Genomic DNA, 21319 nt, shown 5'->3' with positions numbered 1-21319 from the left:
TCACTTTGTAGACCAGGCTGGCCTCGAACTCAGAAATCCGCCTGCCTCTGCCTCCCGAGTGCTGGGATTAAAGGCGTGCGCCACCACACCCGGCTAGGTCCCTATTTTTTAAAACTTTAATGTAAAGTATTTCACTGGGATTCTAGGATATACTATTATCATTTAGTAAATTTATAAATATTTTAATTAACCCACCCAGTGCTCAGTATTGTCCACATGGTCCTAGAGAAGGCCCAGATGTGAGCAAGGCATGGTTCACACAAAGATCGTAAGACTGTCTTTTGACCATCTCCCCCCATGTGATAAGAACTAGAGCTTGTAACAATGCTTTTTCTTCTTTGAATACCAAAGTCATATAAAGTCAGGTACAAATGAAAAAAAATTTAATTAAAATAACTAATTATATTTCCCCCCCTTTAATCCTTTCCATGTTGCCCTCCTCCATCTCAAATTTCTGGCCTCTTTATTATTGGTAAATATACATATATAGATATATATGTGTATATATGTATATGTGTGTATGTATATATAGATTATATAATATATACATGTATGTATATAGATATAGACATATTTATATGCATCATATATAAATACAACCTCTGTTATACATGAGTCTGTTGAGTGTTGCATATATATGTATATATGTATATGTATGTATATACACACATACATGCACACATCACACATACACATACATATATATACATATACATACGAGTGATTTCAGGGCTGATCCTTTGGAGTTGAATAACCAATTAGGGGGCTCATCCTTGGAAGACATTCTCTTATCAGTTGTCATAAGTTGCATATAGTTTCTTGTCAAGTGTTGAGTATTGGTGAGAATTCCCCTTCCATGTTAGCATGTCTATTTAATAATTTTCAACTGATAGCAGTAATATATCCACATGTCCACTAAAAAGTGAAACTGAGGCCAGGCAGTGGTGGCTCACATCTTTAATCCCAGCACTCAGGCCAAGGGAGGAGGATCTAATGAGTTCAAAACCAGCTAGGACTACATAGAGAAATACTGTCTCAAAACAAAACAACCAAAAAGCTCCATGAACCTAAATGTAAGAGCTACATTTAGGGGCTGGTAGGAGTGCTGTTTTATGTGAGTTCAAATATAGACTAGGCTACAGGAAAACAAAACCAAACTAAAAACCAAACAGTACAACTCAGAAACTACAGTCTCATCATGACCTTGGGTCGGCAGAACTTCTTTAGATCTGATGCCAAAAGCTCAAGTGACCTAAATATGTTTGTATCTTCAAAATTAAAAACCTGTACCTTGGACTGGAGGTGTAGCTCAGTAGGAGAGTGCTTGACTGGCATGTTCAAAATCCTGGGTAAGATCTCTGGGACCTTCAGCAAAAGAAAAGGAAACATGTACTTCAAAGAATAGGTGAAAAGATCCATAAAAGGCACGAAAATGTTTGCAAGTCATTTCTCTAGACAGTGGTATTTGGACTATTTTTTAAAAAATTTTTAAAGCCTAATTTTTAAAAAGGACTGTCAGGAAACTAAAAGGTGATTAACACTATTCACAATCAGCTAGCATTTCACACCTATTAGAGTGGTTAAAATAAAGTGACGGGGAAGTTTTGGTGATGGGGAGAAAACTGGGACTATTACCCATTGATTCCTGGTGTAAATTCAGAGAGGTGCCAGTGCTTTGGAAATTGGCAATTCTTCAAAAGCTTGTGGAGAGTTTCACTCCTGAGTTTGTACCAGAGGAATGTCTAAAGCCTTGAAAATGAATTTTCAGAATCGTGAGATTGTATAATAGGCTCTAAATGGAAACAATCCAAATGTTTACCAAAGACTCAGCAAATTGTGGTATATCCAGAAGATGGAATAGCAAAAAACAAATAAGCAAATAAATAGTTCTAATACATGCTGGAGTATAGATGAACTTTGAAAGCATTCTGAGTGAAAGGTCTGCCACAAAACAGTTGTTTTTTGCCCTACTCCCCACGCCCCTGAGACAGTATCTCAGACTGTAGCCCAAGTTAGCCTAGAATTCACTATGCCTAGGCTTGCCTTGAACTCATTAATCTGCTTCTTCGGGCTTCTGGCTGCTAGAGTGGAAGGCATGAACCACTATGCCAGGCAGAAGACCATATAATAGTACAGTTCTGTCTACAGAAAATGCTCAAAATAGGCAAATCTATAAATATAGGTAATGAATACAGGATTTCTTTTAAAGGGGTCAAAATTCTCTAAAATTGACTGATTATATAATTCTATGAATATGGAAACCTTCAAAATAGTATTTAGTTGTGTGCTTGGAGGGGAGATGCCGAAGTGCATTTGCTTTATTTTTTGTGGAGGGGGAACTGGGGATAGGGTTGGGAGTAGGTGTCCTGTGGCCTCTGTGTAAAGATGGGAGGACAGACAACATTCCGAAGTAAGTTCTCTCCTTTACCATGTGTTTCCTGGATAGTCATACTGCGTTTAACAAGCTTAGTGACAAGTTCCTTTACCTGTTGGGCCATCTCTCTAGCTCTGAAAAATTAATTTTAGATAGGATCTCACTGTGTACCTCTGTTCTGGAACACACTATATAGATCAGGCTGGTCGTAAACTCAGAGATTTGTCTGCCTCTGCCTCCCAAGTGCTGGGATTAAAGGTATACACCACCACACCTTGCTACAATTTAAAAACAAAAATATGTCTGTGTGTGGGTATTTCACAAGAGTGCAGAGATCTACAGATGTCAGCATCATATTTCCCAATGCTGCAGGCAGTTGTGACCTCCTCCCACCCCACCCACAAAAATGGATACTGGGAACTATCCTCTGCGGGTACTCAGAATCTTAATTGATGAGCCATTTCTCTAGGTCTCTGAATTAATAAAATGCAGGCTGAGGATATGGTTCAGTTTAGAGTTCTTGTTTGCTTAACCTAAATGAAGCTTGGGGTGTGAGGATGTGTTGGACCCTAATTATATTCTTACAGAATGTGGTAGCACATGACTAATCTCAGCAACTCAAGCTGTAGGAGCAGAAGGATCAGGAATTCCTTGGCTACAAAACAAACCTTAAAAAAAAGACCAGTCTATCTCCCTAGGTGGAGTGCTCTTCTTCAGACATGCAGGCCACTCTGGGTTATACCGTCTAAATATAAAGTAGTATGTCTCGGTATTATAGATGGCATGTAGGCTTTTATTTAGTTCTCCATGTGTCATTTGGGAACTACATATAAATGCAGTCTTGTTTTGCTGGGGTTCTCCCCTCACTCTTTTATGGTTAAAATTAATGAATCATCTAAACTAAAACATACACTGAAACCAGCTAGTCCAAATCTTCCTTTTTATGGCCTTAACTGTAAGTCTGGCAAAATTTAGAGAAAATATTCCCAGTAAGACACTGCCGCTGGAGAGGGGGTGTGGCCAACAGCCGCATGTTAAGGCTGTAAAGAGTGAGCTCTTATTTCCTACTGGCTGAAAATATACAGCTGTTGGTGACAGGCTGCATTCTTTAGCAGTGACTTTATTTTTCCTTCACCACAAGCCAGACTTGTACTATTTCCAGCCTTAGATATTATTTAGGCATGTCCCACACTGCATTGTTTTAGTTTCGGAAATTGTATCATATTCCCTAACTTGAATAAACAGCTTTAAAGAGCAGGGTCTCCTTGTACTCAATTGTCCTTAGGCTTGCTGTGTAGCCAAGGATGATTTTGAACCTGTGATTCTCCTGCCTTCACCTGAATTGCTGGTGTTACAGGTGTAGTCTACCATGCTGGTATTGAATCCAGCTTAGTGAAGACACATTTACTTTTGGGATGTGGGTGGGGCAGGAGTTGAGACAAGGTGTCTGTATGTAGGCTTAGCTGCCCTGGAATTTACTGTAGACCAGACTGGCCTCTGCTTCCCAAACGCTAGGATTAAAGGCACATTTTACATTTTCATTTGTTTCTTTCCTGGCTTATGTTAAGATTAGGGCCCAAGGTATAATTGACAACATTTGCCATTTTATATAGATGCTTTTTAAAATATATAACAAGGAACTAGGAATATAGTTTGGCCTAGCATGTATACAACTATGGGTTTGATTTCCAGCAGAATACATGTTATATATAGTAAAAATCAGAATATTTTAGAACTTTACTAGTGGGTCAAAACTGAGGGGTGAGTAACTCATTATCGTATTGTTTTCTGTTCATTGTATATTGTGTTTTCTATAATGTTGTGTTTTTCTCAAGGAAGATTTTAGTTTAAAATTATTTCCTTAGGGCAAATACTTTTCAGTATCCTTTCACCCAAGCAGATGGGAAACTAAACAAATTATTAAGGAAAATATTGTTTTGAAATATATTTGCGTCTCAGGTTATGAGTTCCATATTACATCAATTTGGATTTGTATAACAAATCTGTTTCCTATCAATGATAAATGATGGTTTGATAAGACAGTTTTTAATCCAGTGCTTGGGAAGCTAAAGCAAACTGACAACATGGGCTTACATGTCAAGTGTCTGTTGTAAAAAAAAAAAGGTGGGGGGAGCTGGGAGCATAAGATGGCTCTGCAAGTAATTGGTATGCCAGATGAGAGGACCTGAGTTCAATCCCCCAGACCTACATAGTGGAAAGAGAGTACCAACCACATTGTTCTTAGACCTCAAACACACTAAATACAGAAATACAAGCAAAGAGCAAAAATATTTGATAGAATAAAGGGAAAAGAAGAATCTAAAGGAATCAGAGGATGAATAACCTGTTGTCATTCTGTTTGTCCACCTTGGGAGACTTAAGTGAGGTCGTCATAGAGTGCGCTAGGTACTGAGATCCTGGGTTATGTATTTTCCTTGCCGATTATTTATCTGTTTATTTACTTGAGACATATTTTCACAATGTATCCCTGGCTAGCCTAGAGCGTGGTATGTAAATCAGGCTAGTCTCAAGCTAGAAGCAATCTTCCCCCGTATTAGGATTATAGGTATGAACCGTACCACCTGGCAGTATAACATTCTTTAAAAACAAACAAAAAAATATATATGTCTTCTGGTTTGCTGGTGTGGAACTTTAAGGCTCAGGTATTAAGTAATATGCTAAAATTAAATACTTAAGTGCCAGGTCTGAAATTCTATGAAATGCACTTTCTTTTTCCATTCTTCTCTGTCATTAACCTAGAGAAACAACATGAAAATTCTCAGTTGAGAAGGTTGTTGAAGGAACAGAAGTATAGTTTGGTTTTGGACCCAAGTTAAATCTAAAGCCAAGTATTGTCATTTAGAGAAGAAATAACTGATTGTAATTTATATCAGGTTTTCCCTTTGCTTTTATTATGCCTTAGTCCAAATCATTTCAAAATCCTGATATGTGATATAGATAGGAATGACATAAAATTTCAGTAATGTGTTTTGTAATATTTGAGTTGGAATTATGTGCCTGGGGCAAATATAATTGCTGTATTAGTCCAAATGCAATGAACTATCTTTGTATTCATAGAAATGGTTCAGCCAGTGTACCAAAGTATCCAGTCTCTAAGTATGTTTTGGCCTGTATCCCTACTGGTGTTTTATGTGTATAAAGACTCTTGGTGAAGGCTGGTGTTTCTGTTAATCGGCAGTTTAGATTTCTTAACTGGTTTATAATTATCTTTTTTGTGCTGTTTCCTTGTACATAGGAAATGATTAATTGGTAAACATTTAAGGTTTATATTGAGGTAGGAGGAGGTGGCAGAAGTGAGCACCAATATTAGTCACTCCTAAAAATATACTTCTAAAACAAAACCAAAAGACTCAGTGTTGTGGCTTGAACTCCAGCTTTAATTAGATATTTAACAATGGGCTAAAGATTCAGGAAATGTTTGATACAATAAACTGAAATGAAACCCTGAGGAAAGTAGATGGGTAATACTTGTAGTTATTAGGTAACATTTTAGTAGACTGTTTATTCTATCAGATGTTTTATACAGAGGAGCAGAGCCTGTGCTGAGGTAGTTTGCTTTTAATTCCAGCAGAGGCAGGGGGATACCATGGTCTGCAGAGAGAGCCCTTGGCTTAAAAGAAACTGGAACAAATATCAACATAGTCCTTGTCATAAATGATTGTATAAATTTACTTTGACTATAGTTTAGTGAATCTTCGTTCTCAATTGTTTGAGTCAGGGTCTCAATGTATAGCTCAGGCTGGTATCCAAAGGCTTTGATTCTTCAGTCTCTTCTGTATCTACAGTGTTGGGATTTGAGATGTGTGGAACCAGTACAGTTGTTTTGAAATGATGTTCTGGTCGGGCAGTGGTGTTTCACGCCTTTAATCTCAGCACTCGGGAGGCAGAGGCAGGCTGATTTCTGATCAAGGCCAGCCTGGTCTACAGAGTGAGTTCCAGGACAGCCAGGGCTACACAGAGAAACCCTGTCTCGAAAAACAAACAAACAACTAAAACAGAAATGATGTTCTGCAGTCAGAGTAGCAGAGTTGTAATCCTAGCTGATACATACTTAAGCATTCATGTGTACTGTGCAGTAGTAAGGATAACACTTTAATTCCCATTTAACTGTTACAGTGACCCTCTTTAAACATGAGTTGGTGTACCTGGTCAAGATTTTTGGGGGCCAGAGGGATGATTGAGACAGGGTTTCTCTGTGTAGACTAGGCTGTCTTCTAGCTCACAAGAGATCTGCTTGCCTCTGCCTCCACCTCACAAGTGTTGGGATTAAAGGCTTGTGCCACTACGGCCCAGTTTGTACATTAATAATAGGGACGATCTTTTTAACTGTAAACCATGAAATTTACTTACTAAATATAAAACTTGGAAAAAGTGTGTATTAGATGAAGATGCCAACATTATTAGTTATCGTGTTTGATAAGTGTCTAAAATCAGTAAGATATAGCCATACTGTTCCATTTATCCAACCTCTCACTTATCTCAGGGTTCATTTTCCTTCCCCGACTAAGCCAGTTAATTTAATACACCGTAGAAAATAAGTTTTAAAATAATCAATTGTTTGTTTCACTTTCGTATTTAGGAACAAGTTCCCGTTCCCATCTATCATCCAACACCTAGCCAGACTCGGCTAGCAACTCAGCTGACTGAAGAGGAACAAATTAGAATAGCTCAAAGAATAGGCCTTATACAGCATCTGCCTAAAGGAGTTTATGACCCTGGAAGAGATGGATCAGAAAAAAAGATCCGAGAGTAAGTAGTAATTTTATGTATTTTAGAGATTTGTGTGTAGTTGTGGGTTTTTTTTCCTCTATAATACTGCAGACTGAACCTAGGACCTTGTGCCTGTGCTACCCTCAGCTTTATTTTCAACTAGAAATGTCAGCTTTTAGAATTTGCTTTTTTCTCATGTTCTTAGGAAGCCTCTGGAATTCTGTATTTGAAAACCTGAGTTAAATATAGCAATAAAGGAGAATTTCTGCATTCTGACCATTATAGTTGCTAGTTGTCTATTTATGACAGTTGATGATAGTTAAAATCATTTATATAAATGTGATATTTCTAATAGCTTTGTTTTATCAGTTTTCCAAGGAGTTTAAGCCTTTCTAAATAAATAGGAGTTAAACCTCTTTTAAACTCTGAGCAAATTAATAGGAATGTTATACCCCCCCCCCCCAACATATACACACTAGAGTTTTAGGCACAAGATTTTTACTATAGTCTTATTGAGGGGTGAAAATCTAAACTCTGTAATTGAAAAGGTATAGTTGTTTTAACTTTTCAGAAATACTTAGCCAGGCCTGGTTGTGCACACCTTTAATCCTAGTATTTGGGAGGTAGAGGCAGATGGATTTCTGAGGCCAGCCTGGTCTACACAGCAATCTCTAGGACAGCCAGGACTACATAGAGAAACCCTGTATCAGAAAAAAAGAAAAAGTGAAAAGAAATACTTTCTTAGGTATATGGCTGTCTTATTTTTCTCACTGTAGTAAAATAACTGACAAAGCTTTAAGGGAAAAAGGCTTTGTTCTGACTCATGAGTTCATGGAACTCTGTCATCGTAGGAAAGGCCTGGCAACAAGCCTTAATCTTATCTGTGTTGTGGGTCTGTGAGATCACTGCTCACATTGTGCTAACAGACAAGCAGCTGAGAACTAGACTGGAAGAACAGAATGTTAGTAACTTTCTACTGCACTGACCAAAGATACTTGGAGAAAAAAATAAGGTTATTTGGTTTATAGGTTACTGTCAGTCATCCAGGGAAGCTAAGAAAGTAACTGAGGCAGAGACCATGGAGAAGCCAGCCATGCTTCCTGGCTTACTCCCAGTATGCTGTGTTCAACTGGCCCTTTATACTACCCAGGAACCACCTGCCCAGAGGTTGCACTGCTCAGTAGTCCAGGCCCTCCCATAGCCATCATTAATTTAATTTAAAAGAAAAACCTCTGTAGATCTGTGTCCCCACAGGCCAATCTGGAGGAATTTTCTCAATTGTGGTTCTCTCCAAAAACTAGCACAAGATGGCTAATAGGCTCCAATTAAAGGGTTTTTTAAACCTGCCAAATAATGTCATGAGGGGGTCCAAGTGTCCAAACACATAAGTCTATGGGTGATAGTTACAGCAACAATTAAGACTATTCAAGTTTTTAGTGACAGGAGAGATCTTTCATAACTTAAGAAAGTAATTTTTTTCAAGCCTGATGAGTAATTTTATTGTCTTGATTTAATAGGAACAGCTATTCTAATTAAGAATGGCTTTACCAACAAACACAGACCAAATGGGTTTACTGTTCGTCTGTTTGAGCTATAGCACCATTTAATTAATGCTGGCACTCAGGAGCAAAGTCTGTTTAGAGCATTGGCTTTGGATCTCTGTAGAATTGGGTTTCTTCAACCTGTAGAAAAGTGTAGTGGACTTGAAAGTGAATTAATGGAGACAATTTTAACTTGAAGCACACACAGTAGACTGGATTAGTCATTCCGTTTTGCTTTTTTCTTTTGCTTTGTTTTTGAGACAGCCTTCTGTTATGCAGCCCTGGCTGGCCTAGAACTCTATGTAGATCAAGCTGGAGTAAAACTCAGAGAGACCCACCTACTTCTGTGTCCAGAACCCTGATTTCAGTGTCCCTCCACTCCAGGCATAGTCATTCTGTTTTACTTGTAGTCGATGAGTATTATTCCTGATTACTTTGAAAACTCTGTGTAAGGAAGCAATGGATGTAATTTCCTCCCTAAAGCTCACAGTAGACGTCTCTTTTAATGTGGAACAATTTGAGGCTCAGTATGGGTCTGATCCTTAACATAGTCTGTTTTTCTTTGCTCAGTTTAGTTGCTTTCAAGGCTTATGATAAATTAAGAAATCAAAATGAAATAATATGAATGTTTCAGTGCATGTTAGGAAAAAAATCAGTTTTCATGCTTTGGTAATGAGGTAACAGGGAAACTTTTAAAAAAAGTTTTAGGTATATGAATATTTTGCTTGTGTGTACTTTAGATTAACATTAATACTGTTTCACTTATGTGAGATTTTCTGATTTCTTCCTCACTCCCTCAGGTGTGTGATCTGTATGATGGACTTTGTTTATGGGGACCCAATTCGATTTCTGCCGTGCATGCACATCTATCACCTGGACTGTATAGATGACTGGTTGATGAGATCCTTCACGTGCCCCTCCTGCATGGAGCCAGTTGATGCAGCACTGCTTTCATCCTATGAGACTAATTGAGCCAGGGTCTCTCGTCTGACTTCAAGTGAACCATCAGTTTTGGTGGTTTTGATCTTTTGTCACTGAGCCCAAAGAGCCAGGGATTAGGAATTAAGATCATGCACAAAAGTTTCCTAAAAAATTCCTGGATGGCTGCAGATGTTGAGGGAAGTATGTGATATTTTAGAAATTTAGGGGGAAAGTAGGATGGATGGTATTTTTATGTAAAGCCTTGACCCAGTGTTTAAAATATAATTGTTATTAGACCTTGTTCTTGCTCCAGTACATAGGAATTGTGTAAAGTGTTACAGCAACTGTACATGTTTAAATTGTGTGTGTTGAAGCTTAGGAAAAAGATAGTTGTTATTTTTCCTAAATGAAATAAGTTTCTTCTCCCACCCAAATTCTTTTCTGAAAAGTTACTGACATTTGGGTCAAGGTTTTATTAAAAGCTACATTTTATAACACTGGCACAAAAAAAAAAGTAGTTTTAAGCTTGTTTGCACAGTTCTTTTTTTCCATTGGAAATGGAATTCATTGCCTTAGGTCTTTTTAAATAGTGTATTATTATCGTTGGGGCTGGCTCTATGCTTGAAAACCAGTTTATTTATAACCTGTTGTAAGTGCTATATTCTGTTTGCAGTTAGGAAATGCAGAATTCACAGTGATCTCCTAGCTTGTAAGCAAACTGAGATGCACTATCCCTTTTCTATTAAGAATGAGTTGATGTGTCAGGAAACAAGGCTAGCAAAGTGGATTTGATATCCCTTCCCTTGTGTGTCTTATCTTATTGTTTTGGTGGTTAATATGGTGATAATTGAAAGTCAAGTTGAAATTCAAATATTAATATTTCTGATTTGTTGAGCTTTGAATTATGCCACCATGCTTATGTAAAAATGAAGGTGGCACCATGATGAAACTTAAAGAAACAGTTTCTCATCTGTAACAGTTTTGATTCTCTTTCCTGTGACCTCTTCCTCCCCCCCCCCCCCCCCCCTGTCTGGAACCATAGCAAAAGGATACTGCATCTCTTGTTACTGTAGTGCTGAGGTTATTGAAGTTACAGAAACACATCTAGTCTGTTTCCTAGAAAAGTATCTGTTAAGTCTTGCTAGGTGACTGACAGGAGAGGTAAATGTGTTATGTTTTGCACACCAATGCAGCAGGGTTTGTATAACCACATGACTTCATAGTTGTGATCTCAAAGGAACTTCTTTATTTTTTCTTGCAATTAATGTAAGAATACTCTAAATCTCTGCACTTCTGAAGGATTAGAGGTAGAAATGGTCTAGTACAGTGTAATGTTTTATCCATTTAGCATGTGTTTATCTTCCTTATGTTCTCCAGGTGATTCGTTCCTTCCACTCAGTGACATTGTAGTTAAAAAATGATGAGCAGAAGCGCTCTCCACCTTCCAAATGAGAAATGTTCTTTTATATTGTGTTGAGTACTTGACTAACACTTTTTTACATACAAAAGTTTCTTGAAGGTTCTTCATAATTGCGGTGTAGAAGAAATTATGTCATAAATAGTTAATTGACATTGAGTTGAAGCAGTCAAACATTGCTTAGATTCCCGGTAGATCCCATGATGGAAATATTTAAAGATGAACTTGGAAATACTGAGATGATCAGGTTCTGTTAAATTGTCTCGTATATCTTGCTTAATTTCTGTTCATTAATTTATATCCATTCAATTATAAAGTAAATTTGGAGGAAACAGCTGAAGTTGTGCCATATTTTTAGTGATAATTCTTTTTAAATTCTTATGTTTTCTAATTATACACTTGTGTGTCATCAAGTATTATAGTCAGACTTTTTTCCTAGGTTCTCAAAATTTGTAAATGTACTTTTCCCAGTCTTTCATGGTGCAGTCTAAGAATAACAACGACAAAAACCCCTTCTGTCTCAGATAGTGCTGAACTGAGTGCTCTTGGGTGATTCTTAATTCTTTTTAACTTTATTCTGCATACAACTATGTTAAGAACCATCAATTTTTGGCATCTACTAAATTGTTAAAAGTTATAGCCATGAAGGGTTTAATGTTAAGAGTTGGTTACATGTTCTCCAGAATATCTAATCTTTTTATACAAACACACACACACACACAGACACAGTGTTTACTCTTCTGTTTTTCTGTGTGTATGTCAGGAAAAATCACCTTAGGGGCAGCCTTTACATAATATTAAGGACCCAGATTTTATCCCAAATCATTTTCTTTACACATCAGTTTAAAGCTTAGGGAAGTATTTTTCATTGCTTTGTAGTTACTATGGTTTAAGCACACACTTAGAAACTAGATAGCTTTAAAGTTTCCTAAAGCAGGTGTAGAGGGTTTAGAAATGGACAAGATTTGTTCCAGCGTGGCTATGGGATTTGAAATGTCTAGAAAGCCTAACCAAGGAAAAGGGAGGTTTATACAAATTGAACTGCTTGGATATACTTTAAATTATGTTTACATTTGTGGTGGTTTGAATATGCTTGGTCCAGGGAATGGCACTATTAGGAGGTGTGGCCTTGTTGGGGTAGGCATGGCCTACTTGGAGGAAGTTTGTCACTGTGTGGGTGGGCTTTGGGCCCTTCCTCTTAGCCCTGTTAGAATCAGCCTTCTGTTTGCCTTTGGAATATGATGTAGAACTCTCAGCTCCTCCAGAGCTATGCCTGCCTGGACACTGCCATGCTTCCCACCATGATGAGAATGGACTAAACCTCAGAACTTGTAAGCCAGTCCCAATTGAATGGTGTCCTTTATAAGAGTTTATAAAAGATGCCTTGGCCATGGTGTCTCTTCAGCAATGGAAACCCTGAGACAACATTCCTACAAGGAATCTCTTAAATTGGTATTGGAAGACTCACCCCACCCCATGTGTGTCTGTGTATTATTTCATAGAACTTAGGGCGTTGAGGTTCTTTACATTAGAAGTTCCTTCATTAGGATGAGAACTTTAAAATTTTTTTTTACATTTTATGTTTACGGATATTTTGCCTGCATGTATGTCTGTGCAACATTTGTGTTCCTGGTGCCAATGGAGGCCGGAAGAGGGTGTCCGGTCCCTGGAATTGGAGTTACAGACAGTTGTGGGTGGCCATGTGGGTTCTGAGAATGAAATGTAGTCCTCTGAGAGAGCAGCCAATGCTGCACCATTCTCCAGCCTCAAAGGTAAACATTTTAAAAAGCAACTTGTTCAACCAGAGTGGCCTGTGATCTTGACTGAAAGTGGTAAAAAGGACAAAAGGTAAATTGCTTAGATACACTTAAAATGATGCTACTCTTATGTGCTGGGGACATGAAGCTTGGTGGTAGAGCACCTTCCTACCTTACTAGAGGCCTTGAGTTCAGCCCCAGTAACAACAGCTTGGTTACCTAGGTACAATCTGTAATCTGATCCTGTGAGATAGAATATTACTCTGTAACCCAGGCACACTGTAGAGGAAACCCTATGGTAGTACTCCTGTATTGGCTTCTTAGTACTGGGATCATGGTTATCATTTGCAGCAATCATTTTTAGTGTGCATGCAAAGGGATTTTAACATTTCTTTTTTCTTTTTTTTTTTCTTTTTTTCGGTTTTTCAAGACAGGGTTTCTTTGTATAGCCCTGGCTATCCTGGTACTCTCTGTAGACTAGGCTGGCCTCGAACTCAGAAATCCGCCTGTCTCTGTCTCCCAAGTGCTGGGATTAAAGGTGTGCACCACCACGCCCGGCTTAACATTTCTTAATACATTCTTAACATATCTTAAATAAGTTAAAATTAATATTTAATCTTTAGTTGTGGAATTTATGAACACAAGGAGGGTTGTCTTTAAGTTTGGGAAAGAAGTGGCAGTAAAGGCAGCTTGTGGCTCCTGTTCTAAAATCTCAACTAAACTGATTCTTAGGTGCTCCTTTTATGCTTAAAATACAATCATTATATTATACATAATCACTGATTGACCCACATGATTATTACTTGAAAGGTATCAAAAATGGACCCTGAAAGAATTTTTTCACTCTTTTTTTTTTTGTGGTTAGAAGCCTAGAATGTTCAGGCACATGCCTGTAATCCCAGCAACTGGGAGGTGAAAGCAAGCGTATCAGAGCCTAAGGTCATCAGGTACTTCTGTGTAGGTCTGAATTTAGTAACACAGACTCTCTTCCCTTGAGTTGCAGAGAGAGAATACATTTTTCACATTCTCTGTAGTAATTAGTTGTCCGTTACTTGATATTTTGGGCTTGTTTCCAGAGGGTAGTCTAGTTTTGAATAATGGTAGAGAAGTCATGGTAGCAGCTGAAGCACACAGGAAGGAAAAAGCAAAAACTGGAAGGTGGTGAGCTATAACCTAATCCCTCATGAAATACAAACAAGGCTCTCCCTGCCTAGACAGTTGCTGGCAGCAGGGAACCAGGTGTTGAGCTGTGTGAGCTATGGAGGCATTTCCAAGCCATTTGATGCACTGGCAGACTTTGGAATTGTCGGTAGCTAATCCTTTCCCAAGTGACGGTAGGTAAAGTTTGCTTTGGTGCTTTGTGTTTTGTTTCCCTAGCTGATTGACAGAGTGCTGAAGGCTTGTTAATTATGTGTGACTGAAGCCATAGGGAAAGGCTTCAAAGGCTTCTTGCCATGTGTCCTTTGCTATCTTTCCATGATGTTTTAGTATTGGTACAGAAAATCTAGATAAGGACGTTTACCACCATTTTACTGATCCATAACGTTCTCATTAGGTCCAGGGTTCTGTTAAGTCCTTTATAAAAGGAGTTTCAGAACTATCTGTACAATTTTTCACTTTATTGAGTAGTTTGCTTTTTATAACACTGAATGTCTGGCCATGATGGTTATTACTGACTAAAAATTGCCACTTGGTGTAAGTCTTGTGTGTGTACATACATGAAGGTCAAAGAGAAACCTGAAGTGTTGAAAGAAGAGGTTCCATTTGGAGGATGAAAACATCCTTGTATATCTTAAACTTTATTTCCTCTGGCTCTCTTTCAGCTCTAGATCCTCAGTCTGGAACATTAGCAACTTGTATTCTCTGCTGATGACTGCTCTGTGCTCCACATTTCACACACATTGCGTGTGTGTGTGTATGCATGCCATAGTTTGTATATAGGGGTCAAGGATAATTTTGTACAGTTTATTCTCTACAAATATATGACTATGAAATGCCAATTCTTACCAAATGAACCAAGTGATCAATGTTTACTTAGCATATTGAAAACTTAGCATGAATTTCTTCTGAGTCTAGTTCTGGTGAGGAAGGCACAATATTTTTGGTAGGTTTTAGACAAGCCAGAAACAGTTGGAGCTATTGGCCATTTTAAACCCCAGATAATCCATTCTTGACAGAGCAGCTAAAATGTTATAAATCAGTTGAATGATGTCATTCTCCAGCTTAAAATTAATAGCTTCCTGTTGGGCTGACAATAAATCCAAACAGGGATGAAATGGCTGACTTCCTAGGACTGCCATCTAGCCTTTTCATGTACCTTGTAAAGTGCCTCAGCCTTTTCTTTTTTCTTTTCTTTTTTAGATTTATTTATTATTATATGTAAGTACACTGTAGCTGTCTTCAGACACACCAGAAGAGAGCTCAGCTGCTAAGAGCATGTACTATGCTTGCAGAAGACCTAAGTTAAATCCCAGCATCCACTGGGCATGGTGGTGCATGTCTTTAATCCCAAGCACTCAGGAGACAGACAGATGCATCTCCTGAGTTCAAGTCCCAACATCCACTTCAGACAGCTCCAGGCAATCCAGAGTGTGTGGTGTATGTGTGTGTGTGCACGCGCAGCGGGGTGGGGGAGATATCTGGGGATTCATCCTGTCTGCTGCCACAGTGCTGGGCCACCAAGCATTTCTCCATCTAGCTTCCTTGATTCTTTTTCTCTCTTTCCCTCTCTTTTTCATGGATGCTTGGGATCTGAATTTAGGTCCTCATACTTGTCAGCAAGCAATTTTACTCACTGAGCCACCTTCTCAGCCCTACTTTGTTAAGTGTAGGTTTTGTTTAGATGATTTTGTTTTCTTTTGGATTTGTTGAACTTCGATTAGACCCTCTCAGTATCCCATGGTATACCATGCAGAATAGGGACCCATGTCTTACAAATGTGTTACATGCGTTATAAATATTTTCAAAGGTATAATTACCTTTGGGGGTATCTCTCCCATCTCTAATGATGCCAGAAGATTCAGTGTACGTCTGGCATGAAACTGGTAATAAGTTGGGCGCCAATTTAGCAGAGGATGGGCTTTAGAATTCAGCTTCGGCTTCAAATATTTGAAGCATAATATCTGTGATGCATAATGGGCCTGTAGTCTTAGGCAAGTTATTTAACTGTTTTCACATCTTTAAAGCATTTAGTCCCTCACAGGGAGCTTATAAGGAATACAACTAGTTTGGTAGCAACTAGCAGACGTGAGTACTCAATTTACTAGTTGGTTTTTTCCACAGAACATATGATTTGTTGAGACAGGGTCTCAGCCCATGTTGACTTTGAACTCAGTATGTGGCAGTGTAGCAGATTTCCTTTATTTTTTCTTTTGTTTTTTCAAGGCAGGGTTTCTCTGTGTAGCCCTGGGTGTCCTGGAACTCACTTTGCAGGACGAGTCTGGCCTCGAACTTATCCGAGTGCTGGGATTATGCCACCAGTGACCAGCATAAATTCTTCCCACTGAGAATAAGGTACATTTCAGCATGCCCAGCTAGATACTAAAATTTTGAAGTGTCCCTTACTGTGAAGGAAAACAGCCTGTCCCAGTCATGTGCAAGGTGTTAGCTGTGGTGTCTCTGACTGGAAGTCTGCTTATCAACCATAGTCTACTGATAACTGTATGCCTCCAAAGAGCTCTGTTTCATTAACTGCCTTTATGCAATGGAAACAATTATAGTTGCTCATTTAGGAATGGATTTCCAAATGAGGTTGGTTGTGGGTTTACCTTATTGGTCAATATTGAACTTCTTGCCTGATTTTAGAGAAGCTGTGCTAACCCCAGTAGATGAATACCTTTTAGCCTTGGAAATCCCATTTATGATTGTGTTTCAGAGTCCAATCATATTACTGATGATTTCGAGGACATCAGGAAATGGTTGTTGAGGCACTCTGGAAGGCTGTGTATATGCAGGACAACAGGAGATTGTTGAAGTGGGTTTGATGCTTTGTTAAAATGGTCCCAGCTTGCTGAGACTTTCTGAAGGCTTCTCAAGTCATTCTTACTGGGAATCTCTTACCTGGACCTGAGCCAAGCCTTGGGTTGAGGTTGGCCTTTGGGAGACCTAGTTTTGGTGTCAGGTTGTGGCTTTTGCTGTGAATCGTGATAACTGTCTTGGAAACACTCCCACTCTGACTCAAGAGATAAGGAAATAGGGAAAGCTGCCAAGGTGTGGGAGAGAGCTGATAGGGACCAGCATACTGCCAGCCACTCAGCAGAGCAGTGAGCATCTGAGCTAGACTGCATAGCCAAGGGCCCTTCAGATCCTGTGACACAGTGGCTGCTCCCCTGGCAGCTTCTCCATTTGTGGCACAAGATTTGGACTTTAAGTGAGGATCACTGGGCTCCCCAGCTGTTAGTCTCCCACAGGGCAGAAGTGCTATGAAAGTCTGCACTAGGGGAGAAGTGGCCTAGAGTGACTCAGGACATGAAGGAGCCTAGGATAGGATAGGATTTAGAAATCCAGTGTTCTCAGAAACTCAGAAGTTACAGGTGGGATACAAGAGGCCTAATCCTCTGAATTGTCATTAGCCAGACTACAACCAGGGCAACTGAGGTAAAAATGTGCTAGTTAAATGAAGTTCAGTAGGAAATCAGCCGTAGCAATTTATAATGGAAGCAAAAGCAGTTTTGTAGGCTGCAGTTTTACATGTGTTAGCGTCATGTGACGGGTGCTGCTTTGGCATGGTGGTAGGGCCTCAAAGGCTCACCCTCCTTCAGTAGCTGCCCTCTAATCACTCCTCATCCTATCCTGCTCAGACTGGTCTCCCAGCATCTAGGCTTTAAAAAAAGGTTTGTCTGTAGAAAGGATTCTTTTGAGAAAAAAAAAAAAAGGTAGAATTAAGGGAGAAAAAGGATCATCAAGTGTTTTGTTTTGGCTGACATCATAATTAGCAGGCTGTAGGGTAGCCTCCTGTTTGTTGTCCTGTTAAGGCTTTACTATTCTATTGCCAGATCCTTTCATGTTTTAGTTTTAAACAGGGGTCTTAAGTACCTCATCAGGCTTCAGACTCTCAAAGAATGGCTTACGCTTCTGATTCCCTTGCCTTGTTTTTCAATTAGAAGACAAAAATTTATATGAAAACTCTATATTAAATGTTAGCAACTTAATTTGCTTTATTTTGTTTGGACCCAGTGTCTCACTGTGTAGTTCTGGCTGTCCTGGAATTTGCAATGACTCAGATGCTAGGAACTCCTGTCCTCAAAAGCTGAGGTCTGAGAAGCAGTTTCGCCTCTAATAGCATGTAGAGAGAACTTCCAGATCAGGAACTAAACAGCTTTCCAGGCAGTTGGGTTGGGTTTTGTTTGTTTGGGGGCAGGGGAGGGTAGTTTGTTTTGTTTTTTTTTTAAACACCAATTATAATCCCATCGATGTATTTCTAAAGAAATGTAAACTGTTCATACATTCTCTTAACATCACAGTGTAAAACAAGTACCCGTATGTGTGAAGGCTTTGGCCACACTGGTAAAAATGCTGTCTTTGCTTCTGCACAGATATTCTTGTGCAATCCTACTGGAGCACCAGGTGGACCCCAAGGAAGGGCAGGGCAGGGGAGGTGATCTTTTGAAATGTTTCCAGGTGCTCTGTCCAGCTAGCTGTCTGTTCATCGTGCAGCTCAAGAGTGCTGCAGAAAGCTACAAGGACACTGATGAGACTAGAGATCTGTTGCCATCTTCTAGGGAAGATCTGGCCTGCAGTGTGGCTGCCTGGATTCGAAAATGTGTCCTTGACTCCATGGAGTAGTTCTTGTAGTTTTGCCTAAAGGGGAGCAGAGGATCAGACAGGTGAAGCTCAGCTCTTTTGGGAGGTGTGTCATACTCCAATCCCCCATTTGAGCTATGAGACACCACCCTCATCCATATACAACTGGAAAAATTTGTAGTTTTTAGGACTTTGAAAGGGATTCAAGACTAAGCTGAGCCCTTGCCTAAAGGAAGGCTTATTTACAAGGGGCTACTCTCTTATCACTCTTGGTCCTGTTGGAGACTTAGGTCTTTATACCATTGGAAGCTTACTTCCTGTCTCAAGAATTCCAGCCACTTATTTGTAAACTGAGGGGAAAGCTCTGTTGTAGCACGTCAGAACTGAGTTCCCAGAACACTGCCTTTGCCAGCAGCCTCACTGATATCTGGGCACCTTAGGTCAAAGGGAGCACAAATAGGAAATAGGAGGATTGACCAAGCCTTACTTTGCAGACTCTAAGAGTTTGATGGCCTCCTCATTTCTGCCTTGCTCCATAAATAGCAGGGCCAGCTCCAGTAGGGCATTTGGAATCAAGTAATGGTCATATTTAATCTTCTTTTCACTGCAAAACAAAAGCAGACATGGCCCACCCTTCAGGTCCTCTCCACAGCCTTCAGAACTTCAAATCCTTACCTTAGAAAAGCTGGGATCTTCACCAGAGCCTTCTGGCATCCTCAGCCCATCTCCCTTTTACAATCCTCAACCACTGTCACTCCAGGTTGGTCTCTTAAACTGGGAAGCCTGTTCCTATTTTAGTATCTCTGACCCTTGCTTCATTCTGTCCTAGAGACAAACAACAGTCTTTTTTTGCCATATCCTTTCTTGGTCATCTGTCTTCATCCTGTGAAGACAAGGCCCTTCTTAGTCTGGCCTTTCTCTATAGTTTTAGGCAGGAAAGATCCTCACTGTTGTCACTAGCTTCTGGTGTGTGTCCTGTGCCCACGAACACTCCACTTAAAACTTTCTCCTTTGTTTTTGTCTTCTGGCTAAACTTCCAATTAATTTATTAATTTGTGTTTATTTATTGGAACAAGGTCTTGCTATGTCCTGGCCTCAAACTCTTAGAAATTGTTCTGCCTCTGCCCCCCCCCCAAGTGCTAAGATTAAAACCATGAGCTATAAACATCCAAATTAACCATCGCCCTGGTAGCCTTTCAGGCATCTCTTATCCTGGCACAGAGTAGACATCAGCAAATGTATGGTGAATGAGATGGTTGCGGGAGTAGCAAAGGCACTTACTTGGCAGAAATGCTCCTGAAATTCTCCTCTGCCTCCTGGATTCGGCCCAGGTATTTCAGACACAGGCCTTTCAGCAATTTAACCAAGCAGTCATCATCTGCTGAGTACTCATTCTCTGAGAATAGAGGTGTGGGGGAAGAAGGTAGGCTTGCTCACTTCTGCAAGTTACTCAGGGAGCCCCTCTGGAACCCAGGACACAGGTGAATCAAGACCAATTCACCTCAGGGGACTCACATCTGAGAAGAAAAGACAGATATTGAGATAATGGCTCCAGAGTGAATTAGGAGTGACTGGAGGAAGCTCAAGAGAAGGCCCTGGACGAGGAGAGGGGACACTTGCTGAAGAGGAGCTGACACTGGTCTTGTAAAAGGCTGGTTAGTAGGATAGAGGGATAAGAAGGACATTTTTGGCAGAGGAACCTTGAACTCTAAAGACCTGACCTAGCCGGTCAGGGTCAGGAGCCTGAGGGTAATCACCTGGGCCCATTGCCAGCATCTCTTCAGCCTTGGTGATGACCTCCAGCATCCCATCAGTGAGTTTCGGCTGCTTCCCAATCACAGCATAGCCATTCCAGATGTACATCATTTCCTGAGAGAGGAAGTGGGTGGGGCAAGTCAGTTCTAGGTCTCTGCCTCAGCAGGGCCTCAGTTTTCCCATCTGTAAAACAGACAGCTCAGTTCAAAAGGTCCTGAGCCTTTGGATCCCTGATCTTCAAGTCTCCTTCTAGCCTATAAAGCTGTAGGATTGAGGGCACTGTGGAAGCAACCTTACCAGGGATTTGTTATTGAGCTTATTGATTCCATAAGGGTTTAGGGTGATCCAACAGCCATTAGGTTTCAGCTACTTACCTACTGTACCTTGCATGAATACTCTCATCCTGACTCCTTTCTTGAGGACTAGGCCATGCCCAACACTGTTCATGGAACCCTCCCTACTCCCGCTGGCTGGACCTCCCTTATTGGAGGAAGCTACTAAGCATCTCAGGACAGTGGAGCCTAAGACCGTCCCTTTCCCCCACAACAGGCTCAAGGATGGCAGCCTCCTCATCGAGATTAGAATGCATCCTGATCCTTTTTTCCTTGACTGGCAGGAAATTCATTAAATTTGCAATAACTTAGCTTAGAGTCATCCTAAACCATCAGGACAGGTAATGGATACTGGATGCAATTTATATAAGGCCCTAAAGGTTGTTAGGGTTTTTGTTTCAATGTAGATTTAGGTCAGTGTTCCTTAAGTTGCTCTGTGGTCTCAAGATAGAAAACTGGCTATAAGGGCTCTAGAAGAACCAGCAGTCCACAGCCTGTCCTCCCAGTGCCCTTACTCACAGGTGACCTTGTACAGAAGCGGGCACAGTCACTCCCACCCTTCCCAGGATACCCCATGCCCATTATGATAGTAATAACTTTATTGTACATCTTAAACTAATTTTCTTTTTGAGACAGGGCCGGGCGTGGTGGCGAATGCCTTTAATCCCAGCACTCGGGAGGCAGAGGCAGGCGGATTTCTGAGTTCGAGGCCAGCCTGGTCTACAAAGTGAGTTCCAGGACAGCCAGGG

The 21319-nt window shown here is 40.1% G+C and overlaps 2 protein-coding genes across 5 annotated transcripts in view; one reads left to right on the top strand and one right to left on the bottom strand.

The window, feature by feature from the left end:
• The window catches only part of Rnf11 (ring finger protein 11), a 24506-nt gene extending 12055 nt beyond the window's left edge, over positions 1-12451 (top strand). The window contains exons 2-3 of the mRNA XM_021161277.2: positions 6975-7144; positions 9447-12451. Coding sequence (XP_021016936.1) covers positions 6975-7144; positions 9447-9618 — 342 coding nt within the window. The 3' untranslated portion in view covers positions 9619-12451. The remainder of the gene's footprint in view (positions 1-6974; positions 7145-9446) is intronic.
• A 5397-nt stretch (positions 12452-17848) lies between these two features.
• Ttc39a (tetratricopeptide repeat domain 39A) overlaps positions 17849-21319 on the bottom strand; it is a 39847-nt gene continuing 36376 nt past the window's right edge. Inside the window, exons 16-19 of one of the 4 annotated variants that reach the window (XM_029476678.1) lie at positions 20241-20352; positions 19765-19879; positions 18971-19087; positions 17849-18540 (exon numbers count right to left, since the gene is read on the bottom strand). In XM_029476678.1, the coding sequence (XP_029332538.1) occupies positions 18417-18540; positions 18971-19087; positions 19765-19879; positions 20241-20352 (468 nt within the window). In that variant the 3' untranslated portion in view covers positions 17849-18416. The remainder of the gene's footprint in view (positions 18541-18970; positions 19088-19764; positions 19880-20240; positions 20353-21319) is intronic. The other 3 variants (XM_021159771.2, XM_021159772.2, XM_029476680.1) reach the window with 3 other exon arrangements.

The sequence above is a fragment of the Mus caroli genome, chromosome 4, assembly GCF_900094665.2.
Source record: "Mus caroli chromosome 4, CAROLI_EIJ_v1.1, whole genome shotgun sequence".
Lineage (NCBI taxonomy): Eukaryota > Metazoa > Chordata > Mammalia > Rodentia > Muridae > Mus > Mus caroli.
Note: the sequence above shows the minus strand (reverse complement) of the source record. Positions and strands in the feature narration are given on the sequence as shown.